The sequence below is a fragment of the Sturnira hondurensis genome, unplaced genomic scaffold (genome assembly GCF_014824575.4).
Source record: "Sturnira hondurensis isolate 20B ecotype Veracruz unplaced genomic scaffold, ASM1482457v3 Scaffold0021555, whole genome shotgun sequence".
In the NCBI taxonomy this organism is placed as follows: domain Eukaryota; kingdom Metazoa; phylum Chordata; class Mammalia; order Chiroptera; family Phyllostomidae; genus Sturnira; species Sturnira hondurensis.
Window position 1 is genome coordinate 5560136 of NW_028094186.1, and position 22975 is coordinate 5583110.

At 51.5% G+C, this 22975-nt stretch overlaps 1 protein-coding gene across 1 annotated transcript; it reads right to left on the reverse strand.

Moving 5' to 3' along the window:
- Positions 1-2112: 2112 nt before the first annotated feature.
- PLA2G5 (phospholipase A2 group V) lies at positions 2113-20162 on the reverse strand. The gene is made up of 5 exons (XM_037032839.1): positions 19773-20162; positions 6954-7003; positions 5644-5788; positions 3358-3464; positions 2113-2683 (listed from the first exon to the last, which is right to left on the reverse strand). The coding sequence occupies exons 2-5, from the start codon at positions 6991-6993 to the stop codon at positions 2559-2561; spliced, it is 417 nt and encodes a 138-aa protein (XP_036888734.1). The 5' UTR covers positions 6994-7003; positions 19773-20162; the 3' UTR covers positions 2113-2558.
- Positions 20163-22975: the final 2813 nt, after the last annotated feature.

The window sequence follows — 22975 nt, forward strand, 5'->3', positions numbered from 1 at the left end:
CTGGGACCCCCTTCAGCCTCACTGCTGGCAAGTCTCTGGCGAGAGAAGCTAAGGAGGCCATCGGGCAGGATGAGTTTCAGACACCAGTGAGCGGCCTGTATCTCTAAGGCTTCCTGTCTGTTGAGTGTCTGTATGTCTGTGCTGTCTGCCTACTTTTTAAAAAATTTTAATTTATTTATCGTTAGAGGGGAAGGGAAGGAGAGAGGGAGAGAAATATCAATGTATGGTTGCCTCTTGTGCATCCCCTGCTGGGAACTGGCCTACAACCCAGGCATGTTCCCTGACTGGGAATTGAATCGTGATTCTTTGGTTCACAAGCCCTCACTCAGTCCACTGAACTACACCAGCCAGGGCCTGTCTGCCTACTTTTATATAAAGCTCTACCCAGGGAGGCATTTGCGACCTGGTCTGTATATTTCAGTATCTGCTCTGAAAGGGTGGCCATTGGGCAATGTGGGGAGAGATGAGCCTCCTAGTGGTTCTCTTGCCAGGTACAGTCAAATGAAAGAGTCAAGGAGACCCCTCTTCCCAAGTTTCAGCAACCATGTGACTTCAATCATTCCCCCCAGAGCTGTTCACAGCTGTGAGGGTGGATCCAGACAGCAGGCATAGATGACCCAGTGGGGTCCCCTCCACTGAAGATGAAGGTCAGGGCCCCAGCCAGGCTAACCACCGGAGGACAGACTTTGGAATCCTAGGAGATAGTTAGTTCGGAGAAGAAATAGAGCTGGCTTTCAGGTGGAATCCAGGGGATCCTTCTGAGAACACCCAGTGTGGCTGAGTCCCTGAACCATTCCAGATTCTATTTTCTCTCCCTGAAGGCTAGAGTTGAAGACAGTGGGAAAGTGGTTGGAGCCCAGGGTTCAGAACCAGCCATCTGTTTGTCGGTGTGCTGTGTGGCTTTGGAAATGTCTCCTAACCTCTCTGGGCCTCCATGTCCTGGTAGGTAAATGCAAGTTCTCCACGGACCCTTCCATGTCAAACCCACATCAGCTTGTAGTGTTGCTTTCATAACTTCACAGCCCCCCTAGTCCACAAATGCCTGTCAGCACTGGTCTGAATACTGGGTCTCTGAGCTGGGATGCCCCGGGGAGAGGGGTCTGTTCCCAGCTCCTTCCTGCAGAAAGTACCAGCAAGGCACCACCTCGCCTGCTGGGTGACCCAGAAGGAAAGGGAGAAGCCTGCGCTGGGTCTCTTCTCCTGTATCCAGAACGCTGCAATGGGAGGGAAATGGCGTTAGGAGTGAAGCTCCCCTTTCCTCCACATACCTGGTTAAAAGTGGACTTGGGAAACGGCCCCGCTCAAAAAAACGTGGTGAACCAGGTGGACGCCTGAGCCCCGTTCTGCGTCACGTCATTGAATACAGACATGCATCCACAACACACTTTTCTAAAACACCAGTGCGTTCGGGGCATTCAAAAACTCAACCCTCATTTAGAAAACAGTTAACATTGGAGGTTTTAAACATAGACCCCATTCATCATGAGGCTATTTTGGGATTCGTCCGTGGAAGAGAGCCAAAGGTCTCTTCTAGGCTAGGACTCCCCTTTGTTTTAAAATATGCCCGTTCTTCCTGCTGTCTGGGTGTTCTTATGAATTACTAGATGAGCTGGGGGTTTTAATGTCCTTACTTGGTAAAAATAAACCTCGTAGCTGAAACCTATTTTAAAAAACGTTCTGCTCTGTGAAACCCCGGACCTCAGCATCCCTGAGCCAGCTTCCAGGCGGCTTCAGGTTTCCCAGTTACGTGGCGTGAAACATGACAGTTTCTTTTTGTAAAAGACAATGTCAGAGAGGTTCGGAAGTGGGCTGGGCTGGCCCAGCTGGAGAAACCAAGCCGGAACTTGAACGTGGCCCTCTCTGTCCTTGGAATCCCCTGCTGGTACAATTGTGAATTTTCTTCTCCCCACCCCCTCAAGGAAAAATGAGACCCCATGCTTGGCTCCAGAGGACCCCCAAGATTTAAGGAGATGAGCCTCAAAGAAAGCCTGACGCTCATCTCAGAAAACCTTCTATCTCAGAGGGCATGGTTAACTTTGGGGTTAGTGGCCCAGAGACAGAGAAAGGCGCAGGAAACCCCCCACAACAGAGAGGAACACCTGTGTGGTTTGTGTTACTCTTGAGGAGAGATTTTAATATCTACATGTCAGATTTATGGAGTCAATTTTGCTTCTTGTTGAGTCACACTCCCTAGAGGGTGGCAGAAACTGAGAAGTACATGCATCCCAGGGAAGTCTTCCTCCTGGAGACTGGGCTCTGTCTTCAGAGTCGACAACGACTGGCCTGGGGTTAAGAGGAAACTCTGAGCACCAGGACTGATCTCACAAGTGGAGAGGCCAGAGACCTTGACTTTGTTGAGTCCTGTGAGCAGAGTCAATCTCTGGGGACTCTGTGGTGAATGAAAGGTGGCCATGGGGCTCCTCCCAGGCCAGTGGACCGTGAAGGAAAAACGAGGAGCAAGACCAGGGAACCTCTCTCATGAGCCCAGAGTTGGTAAGTTCCATGTTGTAGGAGGAGGGGACAAAAGTCATGATCTGGGAGGAGCTCACTGAGGGTCACTAGGTGCAGAAGAGTTTGGAGACGTATTTGTAGGCAGGGTTGTAACTCCTTAGGTTTTTCTTCAGGCAGTAGGCCAAGCTCCGGTCACAGGCGCAGAGCTGCACCTGGCAGCGGGGCCCAGGCTCTGCAAACAGGATGCCAAATGCAGAATGAGGAACAGAAGGTACGCCCACTCTACCGACCTTGACCCCGGGGCTTGCTTCAGTCAGGACTGGCTTCTGGGCTTAGCAGATTCTTAGTCTGCTCCCTGCTCTGCGGGAGCACTCAGTCTGATGAGGGGGGCACAGCGTCTGCACTGGGCGGGGGGTTTGTAATCTGATGCAAGGGACCCAGCTGCTGCCCAGGGTGAGGTTGCAGCCCAGGGAGTCACAGTTCCTGCCCTCAGGGAGCCCCTAGTCTGAGGGTGGGGACTGCCCCTGCTCTGAAGGAACCCCCGTTCCCATAGAGACACCCTACCCAGACTTAGCTTTGAACTCAGGTGGACCTGAACTTGAATTCCAACTCTAGCTGTGTGTACTGGCAAGCCTTTGAGTTTCAGTTTCTTCATCTGTAGAATGGGGAAACTAAACCTACTCACGGGGTACTTTCAGGGAGCAAGTGAAAGGAAGCATGCAAAGCATTTGGCGCTACTGAATACTCACTCTAAGAGGTCAGACACAGGGGCAACATCTCTGCCCCACTGGCCCTCCAGCTCTGTCTCCCAAGATGTAGGCTGACTGACATCTAGGGGTAGCTGCACTCAGAGCCAGCAGAGGCCCGGGCTCTTCCAGGGGCCTGAATGGGAAGCCCCAGCCTTACCGCAGGAGACCAGGCCCCGTGAGTATCTGTACTTGTAATACTGCATCCGGATGTCGCAGCCTTTGTTCTCCAGCACCCCATAGCAGTAGTCGTGTACCCGGCAGCACCTGTCAGTGCGAGACACAGGGTCCTAAGTGGAAGGGGCATGTCACTTAGGCAGAGGCCACATCAGTGGGTGCAGTCTAGCAGAAAAAGAACCTAATAGTAACATGCCCTTCCTCTCGGACTGCCTACCATCAGCTAGCAGCTCATAAACGTGCTTTGTCTTCTTAAGCTCCCAATGGGACTACATCTCCCAGCATCTCTTGCAGGTATATGTGGTCACATGACCAGGTTCCAGCCCGGAGACTGTGGGCAGAAGTGATACACACCACTTCCAGACCTACCCATAAAAACCTCACACATTATCCTCCCCTCTCTCTCTTTCTCCATCTCTCAGCTGGACGATGATCCAGCCAAGGACTTGGAAGCTGTAGGGAAGGGCAGAGCCACAAGGTGGAAGGAACCTGGGTCCCAGAATCAACATGTTTAGTTGAGCTGTTATAAGACCAAAAAATAAACTTCCAGTGTGTTAGGTGGAGCAGGTTACATAAAAAAAAAAATTTGAGTTACAGGGAAGTGGAGAACATTGTACAGAGTGTTCCCATTACCCCAGATCCAGTTTCTCCTATCAGTAACACCTTATACTAATATGATGCATGTGGGACAATGAACAAACCAATATTAACTAAGTAATTTAACCAATTACTAAATAATAATAGATGGTGACTGATTCATTATTGCAAAAAGTTCACAGCTTATTCAGCTCTCCTTGGTTTTTACCTACTGGCCTCCTTTCTCTCCCAGGGTCCCACCATGGAAGAGAAAGGACCACACACGACATTCGGTCATCAGGGCTCTTTAGGCTCCTCTTGGCTGTCGCGGCTCCTCACACGTCCCATGTTCTTAATGCCCGTGACAGTTTGGAGCAGGGCTGGTCATGTGTTTGTAGGATGCCCTGCTTGCAGGGACTTCTCAGACGACTTTCTCACGTTGAGACTATGGTTACGTGCTTTTATCTTTTGCTCAAATTGTTGCAGCATTGGCCAGGGGGAGCCCTTTCTGCTGGCGCCTGTCCTCTCGGACGTGTCTCTGTCAATGCGGGGTCTGTCTGGGGTGCGTCGGGTCTCGTTTGCGCCCATCCTTACTGCCCGCGTTGTAAGAAGCTCCAGGCTCATCTTGCGTGTTTCCTGCCCTGGTCCTGGCATCAGCCATTTCTCCAAGGAACCAAGGCTCCTTGGAGAATGATATTAGAAACCAGCTCTGGCCACTAGCCATTGCTTATTGCAACTGAGGGGTTATTTCTTTTAGGTCCTGTCAGCTGACAGAGTTAAAATATATGTGTGTGTCTATATTATCAATAACTCCATGTACACACATACGTATATATATTTCCATATGTGACCATCCGCATCTATATGAAGCTAGACGGGGTCCATACCGAAGTCTCCACCTCTCATCCACTGCTACATAGAGGGTTCCAGCGTCCTGTCCCTGCGTGTCCGCAAACTGCCACTCCAGTATGAGAAACCTGTCTCCGACCATCCGCCATCCCTCTGCTCAATGGCCCCCTTCCATTTTACATGTCTCTCAGTGTCAGGATTGTTAACCCGGCAGGTTGCATTTTCCAAAGAACAATCGCTCTCATCTCACAAGTTCTGGAACATGGACGCTTCCCAATCAAGAACTAACTAGAACCTCCCTCTTAAAGCCACGGTGACTGCCTTAACCTAGAGTTTACTGGAAGGACTGCCATGACACTTCTGAGGCCTAATCATAAAAATGCTATACCCTCTTGCCTTGCAGCCTTGAGACACTCTTGGAACTCTAGAGTCACCGTGCCGTGAGACAGTCCAAACAACCTAGGGGAGGCCCAAGTTCCAGGAGCGGAGGCCCCCAGTCCCCAGCCTCCTTTGAGTTCCCAGCCTCAGTCAAGGTGCCCAAGCCGAAGCCGGTGGAAGGCAGCTCACCAAGCCCTAGCCAAATGGCAGATTCTTAGCAAAATCAGCGGTCATCATCCCTTTAAGCCATCACGTGTGAGGATGATTTGTTATGTAGCAATAGCCCATCTGATACTTGGGCCGCTGGGATTCGGAGGGTTACTAGATGTATCTTGGGAGAGTTGGTCAACCTCTCCGAGACTCTGTTTTCTTATCTGTGAAATGGTGCTTTAATATTCATGGAGTTGGAGGAGATAATGTGGGTGCAGAGCTGGGAGCAGAAAGGTAGTCGTGATACTCAGCTTACCAGTCGGTAGCATCCTTGGGGGTCCCCTGCCCGCCCAAGCCGCAGTAACAGCCATAGAAGCCATAATCCATCAGGGCATCCTTTCCCGTCACCTTCTCGATCATCGACTTCAGTTCCAGGAAGCCTCCCAGCACAGCCGGTGCACCTGAAAGACAGCCCGTCCCCAGATGAAACCCAGGCCAGCCTGCTGCAGTCCCGTCCTCCCAGCATGCCCCTGCCCTTCCCCCACCCTGGGGCTTGGCGAGGGGGCAGAGGTCCCTTCTTTTATCTTCCCCATTAGTGGGACTGGGACAAGGAAGGTGAGGGCAAGCTGCGTAGGGAAGCCGTTTCCAGTTTGGACTTGGAGAGTGAATGACCCCGGGTCCAGATCGCAGCCCTGCCAGTAATTTGCAACGTGACGTTGAGTGGGTCACTTATCTCTCAGAGCCTTCATTTCCTCAGTTTCCTAAGATGTACACCCAGCTCTTAGAGTTGTGATGAGGTTAAAACGAGATAAAGGGTGTGTTGCAAATTTGGAGCTCAGTGGCAGGTGCGTACCAGGTGACCAGAAACAGGAGGTAGAGTGGACATGGCATCTGCGTGAGGCCAGCCGCCCGGCTCTCCTGCATCTCCCACCACCTGCCTCTCCCTCCCCTCCCACTGGCAGCACCATTCAGGGCACGAGGCTCTGTGAGCAAGAGGGACCCCTGAGAGGTCACTGGAGCCAGCCAGCTCCCTCATCTTGCAGACCGGGAAACTGAAGCCTGGAGGGGAAAGGTGGCTCACCCCGCAGCACACCATGAGCCAGAGGCTCCAGGCCTCCTGCTCCCCCTGAGTCCCCACGGGTCTGGAGGCCTCCAAGAGCAGGCCAGCCTGACGAGGGGTGCAGGGGAGGCCTGAAGGCAGACCCCTGTGCTGTGCAGGCACCACCAGCTGGGAGGCGGCAGCACAGGGGTGAATAGAAACCTGGACAGGCCTGAGCAGAGAATGACCAGGGACCCTGGGGTGGAATATTTCTATAAGGTGATTGTTTTTAATTTTGTTTTTGTCTGCCTCCTGCTTTGATCTCAGTACCACATGTTCTCCATGTAACACAGCCCTACATGTCGCCCGGGACCCCGCCACAGCCCTGCCGGTGGGTTGTCAGCGATGTCATGGGCCAGAAAACAGGCTGGGAGCGGCCAAGACCCTGCCGATATCCACACAGCAAGTGCGGGGCCCCGATTCAAACTTAAGTTCTACTGACTCAGAGACTAGTCTCCTTTCCACTACCCTGTTGTTCCTAGAGGGTAGAAGGTCACAAGTTCAAGGGCCATGAGGCCAGAACTTACCGCAAACCAGGAACCAAGCCAGCACAAGGAGGCCCTTCATCTCTGAGACTCTAGAAAAAAACACATACCCCATGACATACTTATCAGGAGATGTCCCCATGGCCCATTCCAACCCTACCCCTGGCTTCCCACCAAATCCAACCTTCTCCTGTTGGTCAAAAAATAGGCAACTCCTGTGAGAAAAGATAAGGCAAACACCTCAAGGCCTTGGCCCAGTGGGTCTCTGGGGGCAGAGGGACATCTGTGGGGTATTGTCCCCTATAGAGACGGGAGAGAACCCTCCCATCACAAATGCACCTGATCACAAACACCCCCAACACAACTGCCCCTTCCACAGGAAGTGGCTAACAGTGACCAGAGGATCAGGAGGGGTCCTTCAGTGGGCAGAGATTTGATGGCACAAGTGAGGGGCAGGAGTAGACACAGCTGGGCAGGGTGATGGATGAAGGAGGTGGCGGGGAGAAAAGAACTCGGACAAAGAGAGAGGAAGGGCCAGGGCTGGGAGGACACGAGGGAAACGGGTGGTGCTAAGTCTCGTCTTCCTTTATCTCACAGTGCAGAGGGCCTGTCTGGGACTGTCTCCTCTGCTGGGGTTTGGTTTTGTTGTTGAAGATTTTATTTTTGGAGAGAGAGGAAAGGAGGGAGAGAAGGGGAGCAGAACATCCATGTGTGGTTGCCTCTTAAGAGCCCCCTATTGGGGACCCGGTCCTCAACCCAAGCATGTACCCTGACTGGGAATGTAACCGGTGACCCTTTGGTCCGCAGGCTGGCGCTCAGTCCCCAGAGCACACCAGCCAGGGCTCTGCTGGTCTCCCGAAGGGCAGGAGCTGGGAGGATTCATCCCTGTCTCCCAGCACTGAGGACGGCACCCAGCCCGAAGCAGGCGCTCAGGGAGGAAGCAAGGGCACGCCGTATGAGACGTGGCTTTCGGGGCCTGGTTAGGGCTTTTGTGGGTCCCAAGCACTTTTGCCTTCATAGTCTTCTTTCTCCACACACACACAAATTCTTTTTACCTTATATTTTACAACTACATTGGTATAAAAACAAATGCAATTCAAGCTGGATTCACTATTGCCATATGCTTTTTTTTTCTTCAATGTTAAAAGAATTTAAAACGGAAACATTTTCATGGGCCCCAGGCAGGGGGCCAGAGTAAGTTGACCCTGGGCACTCGTGAGTTCTCTGAAGGCCGGGTATCATCGTTGCCATTTTACTAGTGGAGAGATGCAGGCTTAGAGAGCTCAAGGAACTTGCCAGAAGTCACAGAGCTAGTAAGAAGTGGAGGCAGGGTTCAAACCCAGGCCTCGAGCCCCCCTCCCCACAGGGGTGAGCTCTCCTTTGAGCCATGAAGCTTTATCCCACGGACTCACAGGCCCCAGCTGCCCTCTCCAGCAGACACATGAATCACTGGCCTGTGGTCCAAAAACATCACATCCAGATGCAGAGGAAATTCCATGTGTCTTGGGCCAGTGCCTGATTCTAACTTGGCCTCTCACAGGGTGCTTTACTAGTGGCTGCCTGCTTCCCTTCCCTCTCTTCATCTCAAAGTCCTCTTTCATCTGCAGCTGCTCCGCTGGCCAATGGTCTGCCACCATTTCCGCTTCAGTGCCCTGCCATCTCTGATCCCTTCGGTGGTCACTTCTGCTCGTTCTCTACCCAGAGCCCCTGGCCCCTCCTAAGGCCTGGCTTCGAACACACAACCTCCAACTCCAGGGCTCCTGGCTACTGGGATGGCCTCTTCATGTGGCTCCTCTGAGTTGCAAGAATATTCCTGAGGGTTCTGTCTACTCATGGCCTCCACTCTGAGGGCTCTAAATATCCAAGGCAATGGCCATAGACCCTACCCTTCCACAGCGATCTTTCTCACAGCAGGAGGAAGATGCCAACTACCGTGTACTAGGCACCTACAGTGGGCCAGGCACCACCCAATGCCTCTTCAAACCTGCCAATGACCATGGCAGGAGCCAACTGTTAGACCTGCTGGCACAGCATCTGTCCCTTCAGCAGCCGCTTGCTAAATGAGAGAGTACCACTTGCCAATTTTACAGACCAGGAAATCGAGGCACAAGAAGGGAAAGTGAGCTGCCCAAGGATTCAGCCCAGGGGTGTGGCTCAGCTCCTTTGACTGACGGACTCCGCTGCCCTGGGGCAGCCTCTGCGCAGTAGCCATGTCGCTTCTTTTCTGTATCTCAGGGCGCTTTGACAAGCTGGGGGCCTTGCTGGGCTGGGAAGAGACAGCCCCTCCCAGGACCAGCTCATTCCTAGAGATAGCCAGAGACAAACCAACCAATCCAAAATTTCCTTGCCCAACCACCTCCTTCATTTAACATTCCAGCTCCCAGCCAACATTTCCTCTGCCCTAAATCACCCCAGGGTCTCAGACCGACAACAACCCTCACCCCCAGACTGCCCTTCCATGCACTCTGGATCATACTCTCACTCATTTCTTTTGCCCCCTGATCGACCCTGGTGCCTTGCGAGCGGCCCTGCCTGGTGTGGTGTGTTCCTGTCTCTTGGAAACTGTGAGTAACAAACTACCTTTTAAATGGCGCATCTCCTGTTGGCCTCATCACCCCTGGATAAGACCGAACCCCGGTGCGATTTAGAACACCGTGGGACACAGGCTGTGGATGTGAGTGGAGGCCCCGTGCGAAGGGTCTGAGAGAAGCTTCCCAGAGGGGGCAGAGCCATTGACCAGCTGCTCTGGGGACAGGGAGAGTGGACATCAATGAAGCCCAAAGCAGACCCCCAGGGGAAGGGTGTGGGGCTGGCTATTTTCATCAAGTGGCCACAGGGGACAATGAGTGTGGCCGGGAGATAATTTCGGAGTGGAGCAGTGGCTGCGGTCAGGAGAGGTGGGGACAGCAGGGACAGATGGTGACAGAGCATGGAAATGCGGGAGCCGGGGAGTGGCGGGTCCCTGGACAAACTGACCCTCCCAGTCCGCATGCAGCAGTGCCCCCCGCGCCCAGGACCCCCTCAGCTCACGTCCTCCAGCTGGAAAGATGAACAGTCCCAGTCCCCACTCACAGGAGGCACAGGAGACCTCCCTGCCATTTGTGGGGCCAGCACTGAAGGGTCAGGTGTTCTGTCTGACAGCCCCTCTCTGTGCCCACCCCCGCCACCCCCTCAGGGAAGGCAGCCCCCAGAATGAGACTCCTCACCGGGGAGATCCGCTCTGCGCCATCGTCTTCTTCGGGCCTGGAGAAGATGCAGGGCTTGGGCCTGCCTGGTTTTAAGGGCTTCCCCGCCCGCCCCGCACCTCCCCCTCTCCCCGCCCCCTGGCCAGCTCCAGGATTCCTGGTACTCACATAGGAAGTAGGACTTCTCCTCTTTTGACCCCTGAGGATTTTTCCCCCCTCTGCATTCAGAAGCAGCTGTTTCCTCAAGGACACCGTGGGGCCTGGGTCGGTTTTAGGAGGGATAGTGACCTCAGCCTGGCCAGCCCAGCCCCATCCACAGTCCTCCTCCATCCAGAGCTGGAGATCTAGAACCCTCTCCTGAATGAAGGCGCCCTCCTCACTGCCCGCTCCCCTACCTCGGGCCACACCAGGGTCTCTGTCCAGGCCTCCAGCCCACGCTCCCACTCGGATTTCACTCTGTCTCGCTGGGCCTCATCCCAGGGACAGCCAGGCGGCACCCCCTCCAGCCTCTGCCCCGTTCTCTTCCTGTTGGTCCCCACCTGCCAACCCCAACTCTCTCTGTCCTGGAGTCAAAGCAAAATGTTGTCTCCAAACCCAGCTGGCGCCTTTCTTTGCCCCAAACTCCCTACCAAACCCCTGCATTTCCTCCCTCTGAGGAGAAACCACCACTTTGCAGTTAAAGGGCATAAGCTGGAGCCCACCTCCACCCCTGCAAGTAGCTGCAGGGCCCCCCCACCCCCCGCAAGTCACTGCTGTTCTCTGTCCCTGTGACACATGAGAATAATGACTCCTGGCCACCAGAGAGGTTCATGGGGGAGGAATGGCCTGTAGAAAATGAGGCCAAGTGGGGAAGTGTGAGGCTCAGCGGTTATTAACATCGCAGCTCCAAGTTCTGGGTGCAAATGCTGGTCTCCCCACTACAAACTGTTTCATTCAACTCAGGGCTGTGGGTAGTTTTCTTGCCTATAGTTACTAGGATTAAATGACTGAATGCATTTGTAACAGAGCAGTGGCAAAATAATGCTCACAGATAATAGCCCCCTGGAGTGTTCTCACAAGGACACACGGAGCTGTTATCATTCTCCATTCTCCACTCATGTCAACCCCCGTGTCCCCATCCTGACCTCCTCTCACACACACTTTTCCGAGAAGACAGGAGTGCACCAGCCTTCCTGTCCTAAAAGCCCCTCCTTCAGGCTGTCCTGAGACTGCTGCATCCTGGGACCCAACCATAAGCGCCCCGAGAACTCCGGGAATTCAGTGGAATACAAAAAGCCCCCACTGAGTGTCTGCTACATGTCTGGCACAGCTGGGGACCCATGGTGAACAAGAGAGACCCGGCCCCCACAAGCCGCCTTCTGGTTGGGAGACACGGAGAGTAAAGGTATCAAGCAAATAAATACACAGCACGTCCGGGGCAGTAACTGTGGTGGGAAACTTCTCGGTTCTGCATTTTTATTTCTCTTTTACCACCACCGGCTTCTTCCTGTGCCTGAGGGCACCACCCTCCATCCTAAACCAAACATAAGGAGGCCAAACAGGGGAGAACATCCCCTGCTTCTGCTGACTTCTCTTCAGCTTTCTCTTTCCTCTAACAGCCCGATCTCTGGGCAGAGAAGCTTCCACTTGCTCATCGCCTGCTCCCTTCCAAATCCTTTGCTGCCTGGTTTCGGCTGCCTCCCCAAACCAGCTCTCAGGGGTCCCCCAAATCCTGGTGTTGCCCAAGGCCTGGGCTTCACCCCGCTCAGTCTCTCGGGCACTCCATCCTGCTGACCATCAACTCCTTCTCGAAACTCTCTCTCCCCTGGCCTTCGAGAGGCTGCCGTGACCTGCCATCTGCCCTCCTGTTCCTCAGCTCCCATCCCTGGTGGCCCCCGAAAGCTGGCATTTTCAGGGGGGTCTGCTCCCTCTCTCTTCGTCTCTCCTGGGCTGAGCGCATCTGAGATCAGGCATTTGGGTCTTACTTCCATGCAGAGCCCAGGAGCTCTCACTGGCTGAGCAGCATCTGGCACTAGCTCTGACTCGATAACACCAGGTGAATGAGTGATTGAATAAACGAAGGGAGAGAAAGCACAGCGTTAGGTCAGACAGAAGTGGATTCAAATTGAGGTGTCACCTCTGGCTGCCTGTGTCCCCTCCGGCCTCTTCAGGTCTCAGTTTAACCACCTGCCAGGGAGGACAATAATAAAAGCTGCGTCGTGTGGCGGTTTTGATAATCCAATGAGATGCGGCAGGCTGAGGGTCACAGCAAGGAGCCCGGCACCCAGCAGGTGCTCAGTGAGCCATAACAATTATAAATATTACTGTGGTTATGTCTTTCCACTGTCTTTCCACTGTCTTTCCACTGAGGGTAGGTACTGTAACTGCCTCCTTTCTTTACCCCGGCTCTTGGCACATAGCAGGTGCTCAGTTAGGTTTGCTGAGTGAATACATGACTTCTCCGGTCTAGCTTTCATACTTACCCCGTTGCCCCAGCCTACACTTCTAATACAAGTTGAATTATGATCAAGTTTAAATATCAGGCAGGTATTTAAATTGTAATGATTATACTCTAATGGTATATTAATTACATATTTAAATGAATATCATTAAAATTCAAATACCTGCCTGCTATTCTAGCTCAGTGGCCCACAGGAACCCCAGAACTAAATTTACTGTCTCCCCCACAATCCAGCACCTCTCAGCTCCCCTCTCCCTAGTAATGGATCCAGTCCTTAACACATTATCAATTAAAATACCCCAACCAGAATGGAAGACCGTTGAGGGCAGGAGTCTGCTCTGGTTCAGTTCTGATCCCAGCACCTAGAACTATCTGTGGAATGAAGTAAGGATCCCGTAAACATGCTTGTTCTCTGGCACTTGCTTGTTCTCTCTTGTGTAGGCTCATCCCTGGGCTGCAACCCCCACTGAGGGCAACCACAGACACCTGGCCAATTTCTGGCCCTGGGACCCAAGCTACTGAAACATCCACTGGCCTCATCAAATTTTTCGATGACTTCCAGGAGGCTGGCACATAGAACAGGATTGCCTGGGCCTCACCGGCAGAAAGTCTCCATTGACTTCTCCTCCTCCAGGAAGTCTTCCCTGATTGCTCCTTCCACATGAAGCTTGCCTGGCTCTGGAACGTTACAGAACTTATCACACATACAGTCTACTCTGGCAGTAGAACCCCCTTTCTTTGGAGGGGGTTATGAAGTTCATAGCTCAGAGAGGAAGCAAAGAGAAATTCAGTACTCAGTAAGTGTACAAGTTCATGTCAAGTTCAGCATTTGTGATCATTATCCTTCACAAACTCTTGTGGGCATTACGATCCTACCCTGCAAGTAAGGAAACTGAGGGGCAGGTGTCAGGTAGTTTTCCCAAGGCCACGCAGCCAGTAAAAGGTGGACCCAGCACCTTACACCTGACCTATTTGTCCCCCAAGTCCATGGTCTTTCCACTACACAAAGGGGTGGAGATACAGTAAAGACATAACGATCGGGATTTTCACCAGAAATCTGACCAAACTGTCACATGATTTCTTTTTTAAAAAAATGTGTTCATCTTTTTATAGAGGGGAAGAGGAAGGAGAAAGGGAGAGAAGCATCAATGTGTGGTTGCCTCTCACTCATCCCCTGCTGGGAACTGGCCTGCAACCCAGGCATGTGCCCTGACTGGGAATCGAACGGTGATCCCTTGGTTCACAGGCCTGCACTCAGTCCACTGAGCTACACCAGCCAGGACACATGATTTCTTCGCAGACAAAATGGAGAAGTGAAAGCTGAGTTAACTGTTATTACTCATAATTCCCTATAATTCATTGCTTGGTGAGTGGAACTGGATCCTTAGGGATAAACTTTTGGCCCAGGGCTATATGCAGCCCTAGAAACTGCTTTGCTTATCCTACACGGTGCTTTAAAAAAATGGGATCAGTGCTAATGTATAAATATTAGGAGATCTCCCGGAAATTCAAATTTCCGGCTTCTCTTTGAAAAATCTGGTAATCCTGGCTCTGGGTTTCTACATGTAAACAAGTGGCCAGAGCTGAGAAGTAGCTGCACCCATAGACTGGACATGTGCTTAGCTTTGCTTTAGTCTCCACCATGCCTTACTGTCTTACACCCAACCCGCCTTGCTGGTCCTATCTTCTCAACAAGTTCATCACTAATGGGGCAGTGAGTATCTGAGAGCAGAGGTCATCTCTTAACCAATTCTTTGTTTCAGGTCCCAAGCTCAGAGTCTAGTACAGAGCAGATGCTCAATAAATACTGTGTAGTCCTAGCCGGGCGGATCAGTTGGATGGAGCCTCGTCCCATATGCCCAAAAGTTGCGGGTTCGATCCCCAGTCAGGGCACGTGCAGGAGGCAGCCAATCATCAATGTTTCTCTCTCTCTCTCTCAACCTCTCTCTTGAAAATCAATGCACACATCCTCAGGTAAGGATTTTAAAACAATAGGTAGATAGATAAGCAAATAAATAAAGATATACTGCATAAGCCCATTAGAGATGCCCATCCCAGGATGAGGGGTTTCTGGAAGAGGAGGCACCTGCACTGAACCTTTAAGAGGGGGCCCAGAGGAACGGAGCCCTCGTGCAGCTTCGGTGGGAGCGCAGAATGGTACAGTGCTGGGAAAACAGTGCAGCAGCTTCTCAGAGAAGCGGGAGGGGAATTCTATACGACCCAGCAATTCCACATCTGGGCACCTGCCCGAAAGAGTTGGAGGAAGTCTCACAGAGGCATTCGTCCATGTTGATAGCAGTATTACTTGCAATAGCCGAGACATGGAAGCAACCCAAGCGTCTGTCAGCAGGTGAATGGGTAAGAAAAATGTGGTGTTTGTGGATAATGGAAGAGCATTCCACCTGAAAAAGGAAGGCAGTTCTGCAATATACTGCAACATGGATTAAACTTGACAACGTTACACTAACCGAGCTAAGCCATTCACAAAAAATGACACATGCTCTATGATTCCACTTACATAAGGAGTCCTCACAATCATGGAGACACGAAGGAGAATGGTGGCCACCTGGGGCCACGGGAAGGGAGAATGGAGAAGGATTGTTTAGTGGATTCAGAGGGTCAGTCTCACAAGATGAGAAGAGCTTTGGAGAGGGATTGGTGGTGACGGCTGTGTGGCATTGCACGTGTATTTAACCCCACTGTGTACTTGCAGTGGTTAAGATGATGGAGTTTGGCTTATGTGTATTTTGTCACAATGAAAACAGAGTGGACCGGAGCTGACCCGGACGAGAACATGAGGACGGGCATTCCAGGCAGAAGCAGCAGCCTGCGCAAGGCCCCTAGGAGAGCACCTAAGGGCCCGTGGGGTGGCCGGGGGTGTCAGGCAGTGGTACTGGTACCCTAGTAAATACCTCATCACTGGCTGTCCAGGGGGGGAAAAAGCCCCGATTTCTAACATTTGCCAATTTCTGTAATGTAAATACTCCGGCCACGGGCAGTGTCATGCTGCTGACGTAGCATCAGAGTTGGGGGGAGACGGGCGGAGCCCCCTACGGACGGGGGCAGGAGGCAGGTAGTTAAGAGCCCAAGTTCTGGAACCACCAGTGATCAGCTATGTGACCTCGGGAAAGGTTTTTAACTGCCCTCCGCCTCAGTTTGCAGCCCGAATACGGAAGTTAATCATGTTACCTGCCCCATCCCCCTAACAGATGTTCAGAGTTGTGTTGGCACGCAGCAAGGGCGCCGTGAGTGTCTGCTACTTTTACTGGAAGGATGAGACATGCCCCTACTTGACTTCTCAGAAAAGGGAAGCTCCTTCAAGCGTTGAGTGGGAATTTAGGGATGGCGGGAAGGGCTGGCCACAGAGAGGGAGCGAGGTAGGTCACACGAACCTCGGGTGTCAGGCTAAGGAGTTTGGACTTTTCTCCTGATGGTGTCTCCGGATGATGGCAGTTTAATAAGAAGAGACTGAAGAGGTCCTATCCCGAGATCCCCAAATCTGAAGGCACAAGGACAGGGCAGGGTAACATGGCTCAGTAATCAGAGGTGTGACCAAGGGTGGAACCAGTCAGACCGTGGTGATGGCAGGAGTCGAAGGCCCCGGGCCCCTAGCAAACCCATCTGGAGGGATGGGCCTGGTCCTAGCCCTGACTCTAAGGCAGGTTTCTAGAAAACTATAGACCCTCTCAGGAACATGTCTGGGTCACGGGATGCCTATCAGAGAAGGCTATGAGGGCTGACTGGTGTCTGGAAGGGGGCTCAGAGTACCCAGCCTCTGTCTCCAAATTTCTGAAGACCTATTGGGGTAAACAACCTCACACTTTTCCACGTGTCTGCAGAACCAGCACCAGGGTGGGCGCGTTTCCCAGTCAGATTCTGGCTGGAGCCTAGAAAGCGCTTTCTAGCAACCCAAGTGCTGGGAAAAGAGTAAGCTGTTTTGGGGGTGGTGAGTGTCCTGTCCCCAGAGGCACTTTTTATTTACCGCGTTTAGAAACCGGATGTAGCGTGGGCAGTGGGAATGAGGAGGTGGGACACACCCCACGGAACTTCTCAGGACGAAGGGGCTTTCCTGACGCGTGTGGAGCAGGAGAGACCTATCAGACACACGGGAAGTCGGCCATGTCAGTTATGAAGCGTAGGCTCTACTCTGTGAAAGTGTCTTAAAAATTACATTTACCAAGATTTAAAAAAAAGCACAGAAAACTCAGGAGCCCATTGATTGCTCTATAGTATGGAGAGCCGTCAAATATTCTCTGCCCCTGCCGTCTGGGTCCCAGCCCCCCAACACTGATTTGTGCGGAGTCTGTTCAGGAATGTTGCAAAGAGTGACATGGATTGAGTGGGATGGACTCCAGGTGGCCGCCAGGTCTGACATTGGGTGACAGTGCGTACTATCACATTAACCTGTTCTTGAACATGCCACGCTTTTCTACTGAGGGCTTTGGGACTTGCTGCTCCCCCTGCCTGGGTATGAACACTTAGCATTAGTATTAGCTCCAGGTCTCATCTTAAAAGCCCCCTCTTCCAGGAGGCCTCCCCTGACCACCTACCTACCCAGGGTAACTCCTCCTCCTCCATTTAATCCCATATCACTCTGATTTTTCCCCTTCCAGCATCATCAACTCTTTTTATTACCTTACTTATGACTCATGTCCCCCACCCCTGCCACTAGAAGGCAGGGAACCTGTCAGTCTTGCCCATCATATTATCAGCAGCTAGCACAGAGCCTAATGCATATTGGGTGGTCGGCACTTCTTTTGGAAATGAAAGAATGCTTGGATGAATGGACCACTAAGGCAGGGGGAGCAGTAGCCCACTGGGTGTCAGCCACCTTATAAGTTGGCAGCTTGCTCTCAAGACACGCACAGCGAGTCCTCTCTTGGCCTCACTTTGTTCATACATATGTGACAGCTACTGTTCAATAACAGGCACAGGTCCAACTTTCACCAAAATTTTTGCTAAAAATGCAAATCTAAACACCTACCTGGTAGCAAGTGCCCGTTGTGTTTTATCTTTGAAAAACCAATTAAATTGTTCACTCTCCAGAAAATTACCCTGAACCTTAGTTCAGATATTATCTTTCTGTCTTTGCTTCTGGAATGTTCTTCATTCTCTTTTTTACCTGGTCAAAGCCTATTGGTTTCCCCATGCCGTAATGCCACCTCTTTTTTGGAGGAAGGAGAAACTCGAGAACGGGCTCTTGCTCTGACTGGCAGGAATCAAGATGGCGCCCGATGCTCTTGGCCCGTGAGCCTGACATTCACGGCTGCAGGCCATTCCCCTTGGCTCCAATCCCACTCCAACCCAGCAAACATTTCTCGAGCAATGTCGGTGGGCAGAGCTCCAGTGAGGCAGCAAGGAAACAAATGCAAAGCTAAAGCTGTCAGCCGCTGAGCTCAAGAGTTTAAACTCCGGTGTCTGGCTGTTGGGAGGGGGGCATTCAAATAAATAAAGGCAACCTCTTTGGAATTGGAGTCAGGAAGTCTCGCAGGGGGAACGTCTCACGCACACAGCACTTGTTCCAGCCTGCACAGCCAGCAGGAAGAAGAAAGATAATTATTTTGACAAGGGAGAAATTATCGCATGACAATTTCACTTTCTGCTTTAAGAAAAAAGAGGAAGACCTCTCCCTGCCCGGCAACAGCTCACTAACCACCGCTGGCAGCCAATGAGAAACCACCACAACCTCCAATTCTACTTCTCCAATGAGCTTTTTGTTCAAAACAACCCCTGCAGTTTCCTCCTCAAACCTAACAAAAGCAAGCCCCTCTCCTTTGTTCTCAGGTCTTGCCCATGCTTCTCCATCACTCACTTGTTCTGAGTGGCAGTTCTCAGCTATTCCCCAATAAGCACATGTTGCTGGGAGAATAGCTGCTGGTTTATTTTTAAGTCAACAGGGGGGTGAGAATAGGCCTTTGGAATGTCTGTGACACTGACAGCAACATTCGGACTCTTTCCCTGGGCCGAAGCAGAGGTGCCGTCTCCCTCTAGATGCCTTCCCTGATACCTGCCAGAGAGAGTTCGTGGCTTCCTTCCTGTTTTTCCATCAGTCTTCTCCGTGACAGCACACACCACATGCTGCCCAAGTCAGGGGTACCTGTCTGTCCCACAGGCATATGGGCCCTCACGATCGGGCCCCCTGACCCCCTCTCTGGTCTTGTATATCACCCCGCCCTACAGTGCACTCCTGGAAGAAGTCTCATGCAAGTCTTTCAATTTCCCAAACACAATTTCCCCCACAAAACAACAAAACCCAAACGGTGTTTGTTGAATGACTAATAAAACTAGCTAATTCTTATTAGCACAGATACCCTGTTAAGTTCTCACATGTCTATCCCATTTTATCCTTTAAGGGATCCAATCAGGCAGGCAGGCACACCTCTCGTAGGCAGTTTGCAGATTAGGACACCCAGGCTCAAAGGAAAAGAAGTTGCTCACCCACGCCACCGAGCTGGCGGGTGGCAAGGCCCTAAGTTGAACCTGATCAGTTTTACTCCCAAGGCCACATTTCCTTAGCCCAAAGCCTCCCTGACTTCTAGGGGGAAGGGGTGGGGGCCTGGGGGTGGAAGGAGAGGAGGGCTAGAGAGAGATGGAGGAAGGGAGGGCAAACGGTCTTCCCATGCGGGCTGGTGGTGGCAACGTGCCCATCTCCGCATTTCTTTCTGCGGGTTCCAAAGAGTTGGGTATGCAACGGATGCTCAGAAAAGCTTAAGAAATGTTAAATACAGGGCCCAACACAAATAACGCCTCTTTTTTACTTCCAAAAAATTTTATTGCAAAATCATAAGCATGTAATTCTATAACATAACAGTATCACACTCAGGCACACCACTTGACATTTTAGGTGAAATGCTCAAATTCAAACTGTACATTATCCCACCCGGATTATTACCCTACCAACCACACTCAAGCAGACGTTACTTCTGCCAGGACCTGGAGACATTGACTATTCCTGTTCCCAATGACAAATATTTTCCTGTGGTTTGAGTTAAGAAGAAATTCCAGCAAAACCTCGGATTAACATAAACATAAGTCTCAACTGTAATTGATTGTGACCCTGCCCAGCTTTGACCTTCTGGCTAACCTCCATCTTCCCTTCAGGGGTGGCCTTGCCTCCTTAGGAAAAACACAGCTCACAAGGGTTGACAGCTTGCAGGTAAAGGACCCCCGTAGACCCAGGGGTCTCCTCTTACAGCGTCTACACCCTTTCCACCCCTCTTTGCTCCCTGGACCCACCTTCTCCAATTTCTCCAGCTCCAGCTGGCTTGTCCTCCCTGGGCTGTGTGGCCCCCATGCCCGCAACTGACCTCTCTGGCCTGGCCTCAGCATCTGCTCTTGTGGCCTGTCCCCGGGAGCAGCCTCATGGGGCAGAGCCTGGAGCCCCTGGCCCTGCTGCCTCCCCACCTCCTGCCCCAACATTGGGGGGCCTCGGGTGGCAGGAGCCCAACTGACTCATGGGCTCCAGAATCTCAAAGCCATGAATGGGAGCAAGCAGTGAAGACAGGCCTGGATATAGCAAGGAGAAACTTCTGCCTGCACCCAGGTGGGCACTCCCCCACTCAGCCTTCACTAATGCAGGAAGTCCAGCAAAATCCCGGAGAATGCGGCTGGCGCTCCTGCCCAAGGGGCCTGGCCATCACCCAGAAAATTCTAGTGGGGGCTAGACTTGAGTCCTGAATTATCCAGGTCACAGCCTTATCTGGCTTCACACAGCCTTTGGTAGTCCCCTCCGACTGGAATAATCACCTCCACCTGGGCCCTGAGCATAGCACTTTCTTTAGAACCTGACAATCTTGCTTATGTGGGTTGCCTGGCTGAGTCGGGAGCACGGACACATACCCCGGGCATGGGGTGTGTGATGCTCAGGAAAGCAGGTGGGGAGGAAGGCAGGCAGAGTGGAAGGAATTGGAACCATCGAGGAACCAGATGAACTCCCAGAAGTGAGTTCGGAGAGTGGGGGACAGTGGCTAGAACTTCAGTGGTGTCATTCTTGCAGAAATAACTTCCAGAGTACCTGCTGGGTGGCGCACCAGGTATAGAGATGAAGCCGGGGGGGGGGGCGGGGAGGGGGTTGTGCCTTGCTTGGAGTTTAATAGTGGAGACAGTACGTGAATGAGCTGCCACCAACACCATCGCAGAAATGGGAGAGGGACAAGCCCGGAGCAGCGTCGTGGAAAGGGACGCCCTGCCCAGCCGAGCCAGCTGGGGATAATATTAGCAGCAGCTGCAGCAATAACAACGGTGGTATTAACATTTCTTGGGGGCTTCCTGTGTGACAGGCACTGTGGTAAACACAACACTTGAGTTATCTCATTTAATACAGACATTAATGCTACAGGGAAAAGGGCCCTTCAGACAGGCGGTCCCGGAAGTTGGCCAAGGTCACACAGCTAACCAGAGACAAGCGTAAGCTTAGAGGGACTCTTTTTTTTTTTCAGATTCCCAACCCCTAGTTGGACTGGTATAGCCCTTGACCCAATACAGACAGTAAATCTTTTTTTTCTCATAACCAGTGAGAAGAAAAAAATCATTAAAAAGTAAACCAGAAACGTATAAAGTTAAAAGGGAAACTTCCCCATAATCTATCCTAGATGACTACTGTTAAGAATTTTTATTTTTTTGTTTAGTTCTTTTTCTAAGGTTTTGTTCTGTCCTTTCATTTGGGCCATATTTCTTTGTCTCCTCGATTTGGCAGCCCCCCTGTGTTTGTCTCCGTGTGTTAGGTAGAGCTGCTTTGACTCCCTGTCTCGGGGCACTCATCAAGTTGTATGGGGCAGAGCCTCAGTTAGGAATTCGCCAGGGCAGGGCAACCCGCTTCACCGCTCCGTGGCCCTGCGTGGGGAGAGGGCTCAGGGAGGGGACAGTGCTGCTGCCTGGTTTCTGGAGGCTTGCCGGGCACTTGCCTCGTTTCCAGTCACTCTAACCACTTCCTGTATATGACCAGCACCCTTCCAGCTATTGCCTGCTGCTGGTTCCCAAAGCGGGTGGATTTGTGTATGTTCTAAATCCACGTGGGCCCGTTAGACTACAGTCCTGAGAAACCCACGGTTTCTTCCACCGTCCCAGCCCCCGCTGGCTTTTACTGCCAGAAGCTGTGGGGCTTTGTCTTCCCTGTGCTGGAACCCTGGGCTGCGCGGTTTGGCCTGGGGCTGGGATCCCTTGCTCCGGAGGATCCCTCCTGACCTGTATTCACCACGGGTGAATGTGGGACCGCGCATTCTGCCACGGCTGCTCCGGCCTCTCAGCACCACCCCGCACCCTTTCTGCCCCAACCCCACGACTCCCCCCTCCCTCCTCGTCTGGATGAATACGGCTTCTTTAACTCCTTGGTTGTCAGACTTCCATACAGTGGGATTTTCTGGCAGTTCTGGGTGTTTGGGGTTTTGAAGTTCGTTGCAATTCTTCTTGTCGTTGCATGATGAAGTAAAGCAAGTGTACCTACAGAGACGGCCAGCCTATCGGATGCAGAGTTCAAATCACCAGGGATCAGAATGCTCAGAGAACTCGTTGAGTAGAGCAAAAACATAAGGAAAGAAATGAAGTTTACACTAAGTGATATAAAGAAAAATCCACAGGGAGCCAACGGTGAAGGGAAAGAATCTGAGGTTCAAATCAACGATTTTGAACAAAAGGAAGAAATAAACATTCAACTAGAACAGAAAGAAGAAACAAGAATTTTTTTAAATGAGGAGAGTATATATAAGAAGACTCTGGGACATCTCCAAAAATGCCAACATCTGAGTCATAGGGGTGCCAGACAGAGAAGAGGAAGAGCAAGAAGTTAAAAACTTATTTGAAAAAATAATGAAAGAAAACTTCCCTGATTTGGTGAAGGAAATGAACATACAAGTTCAGGAAGCACAGAGAATCCCAAACAAGACGAACCCAAAGAGGACCACACCAAGATACATCATAATTAAAATGCCAAAGGTTAAAGATAAAGAGAACATCTTAAAAGCAGCAAGAGAAAAGCAGAAAGTTACCTACAAAGATGTTCCCATAAGACTGTCGGCTGATTTCTCAAAAGAAACTTTGCAGGCAAGAAGGGGCTGGAAAGAAGTATTCAAAGAGATGAAAAGTGAGATTACTCTAGATGAACAATCTAGACTACTCTGTCCCACAAAGCTATCGTTCAGAATGGATGGGTAGACAAAGTGCTTCCCAGACAAGGTCAAGTTAAAGGAGTTCATCATCACCAAGTCTTTACTCTATGCAGTGTTAAAGGAACTTATTTAAGAAAAGAAGAAGATCAAAACTATGAACATTCAAATGACAACAACCTCACAACTATTAACAACTGAATCTAAAAAACAAGCTACGCAAAGACCCAGAACAGGAACAGACTCACAGAAATGGAAATCACGGGGAGGGTTATCAGCAGGGAGGGGGTGGGGGAGGATGAAGGAAAAGGTACAGGGAATAAGAAGCATAATGGGTAG

What these genes read in the sequence shown, in the direction of transcription:
- PLA2G5 (XM_037032839.1), bottom strand. Translation starts at nt 6,993, where the DNA reads ATGAAGGGCCTCCTTGTGCTGGCTTGGTTCCTGGTTTGCG. An exon ending in GGCTTGGTTCCTGGTTTGCG is followed by an intron (nt 5,789 to 6,953) that starts GTAAGTTCTGGC and finishes GCTGTCTTTCAG; the next exon opens with GTGCACCGGCTGTGCTGGGA. An exon ending in CCCAAGGATGCTACCGACTG is followed by an intron (nt 3,465 to 5,643) that starts GTAAGCTGAGTA and finishes TCGCACTGACAG; the next exon opens with GTGCTGCCGGGTACACGACT.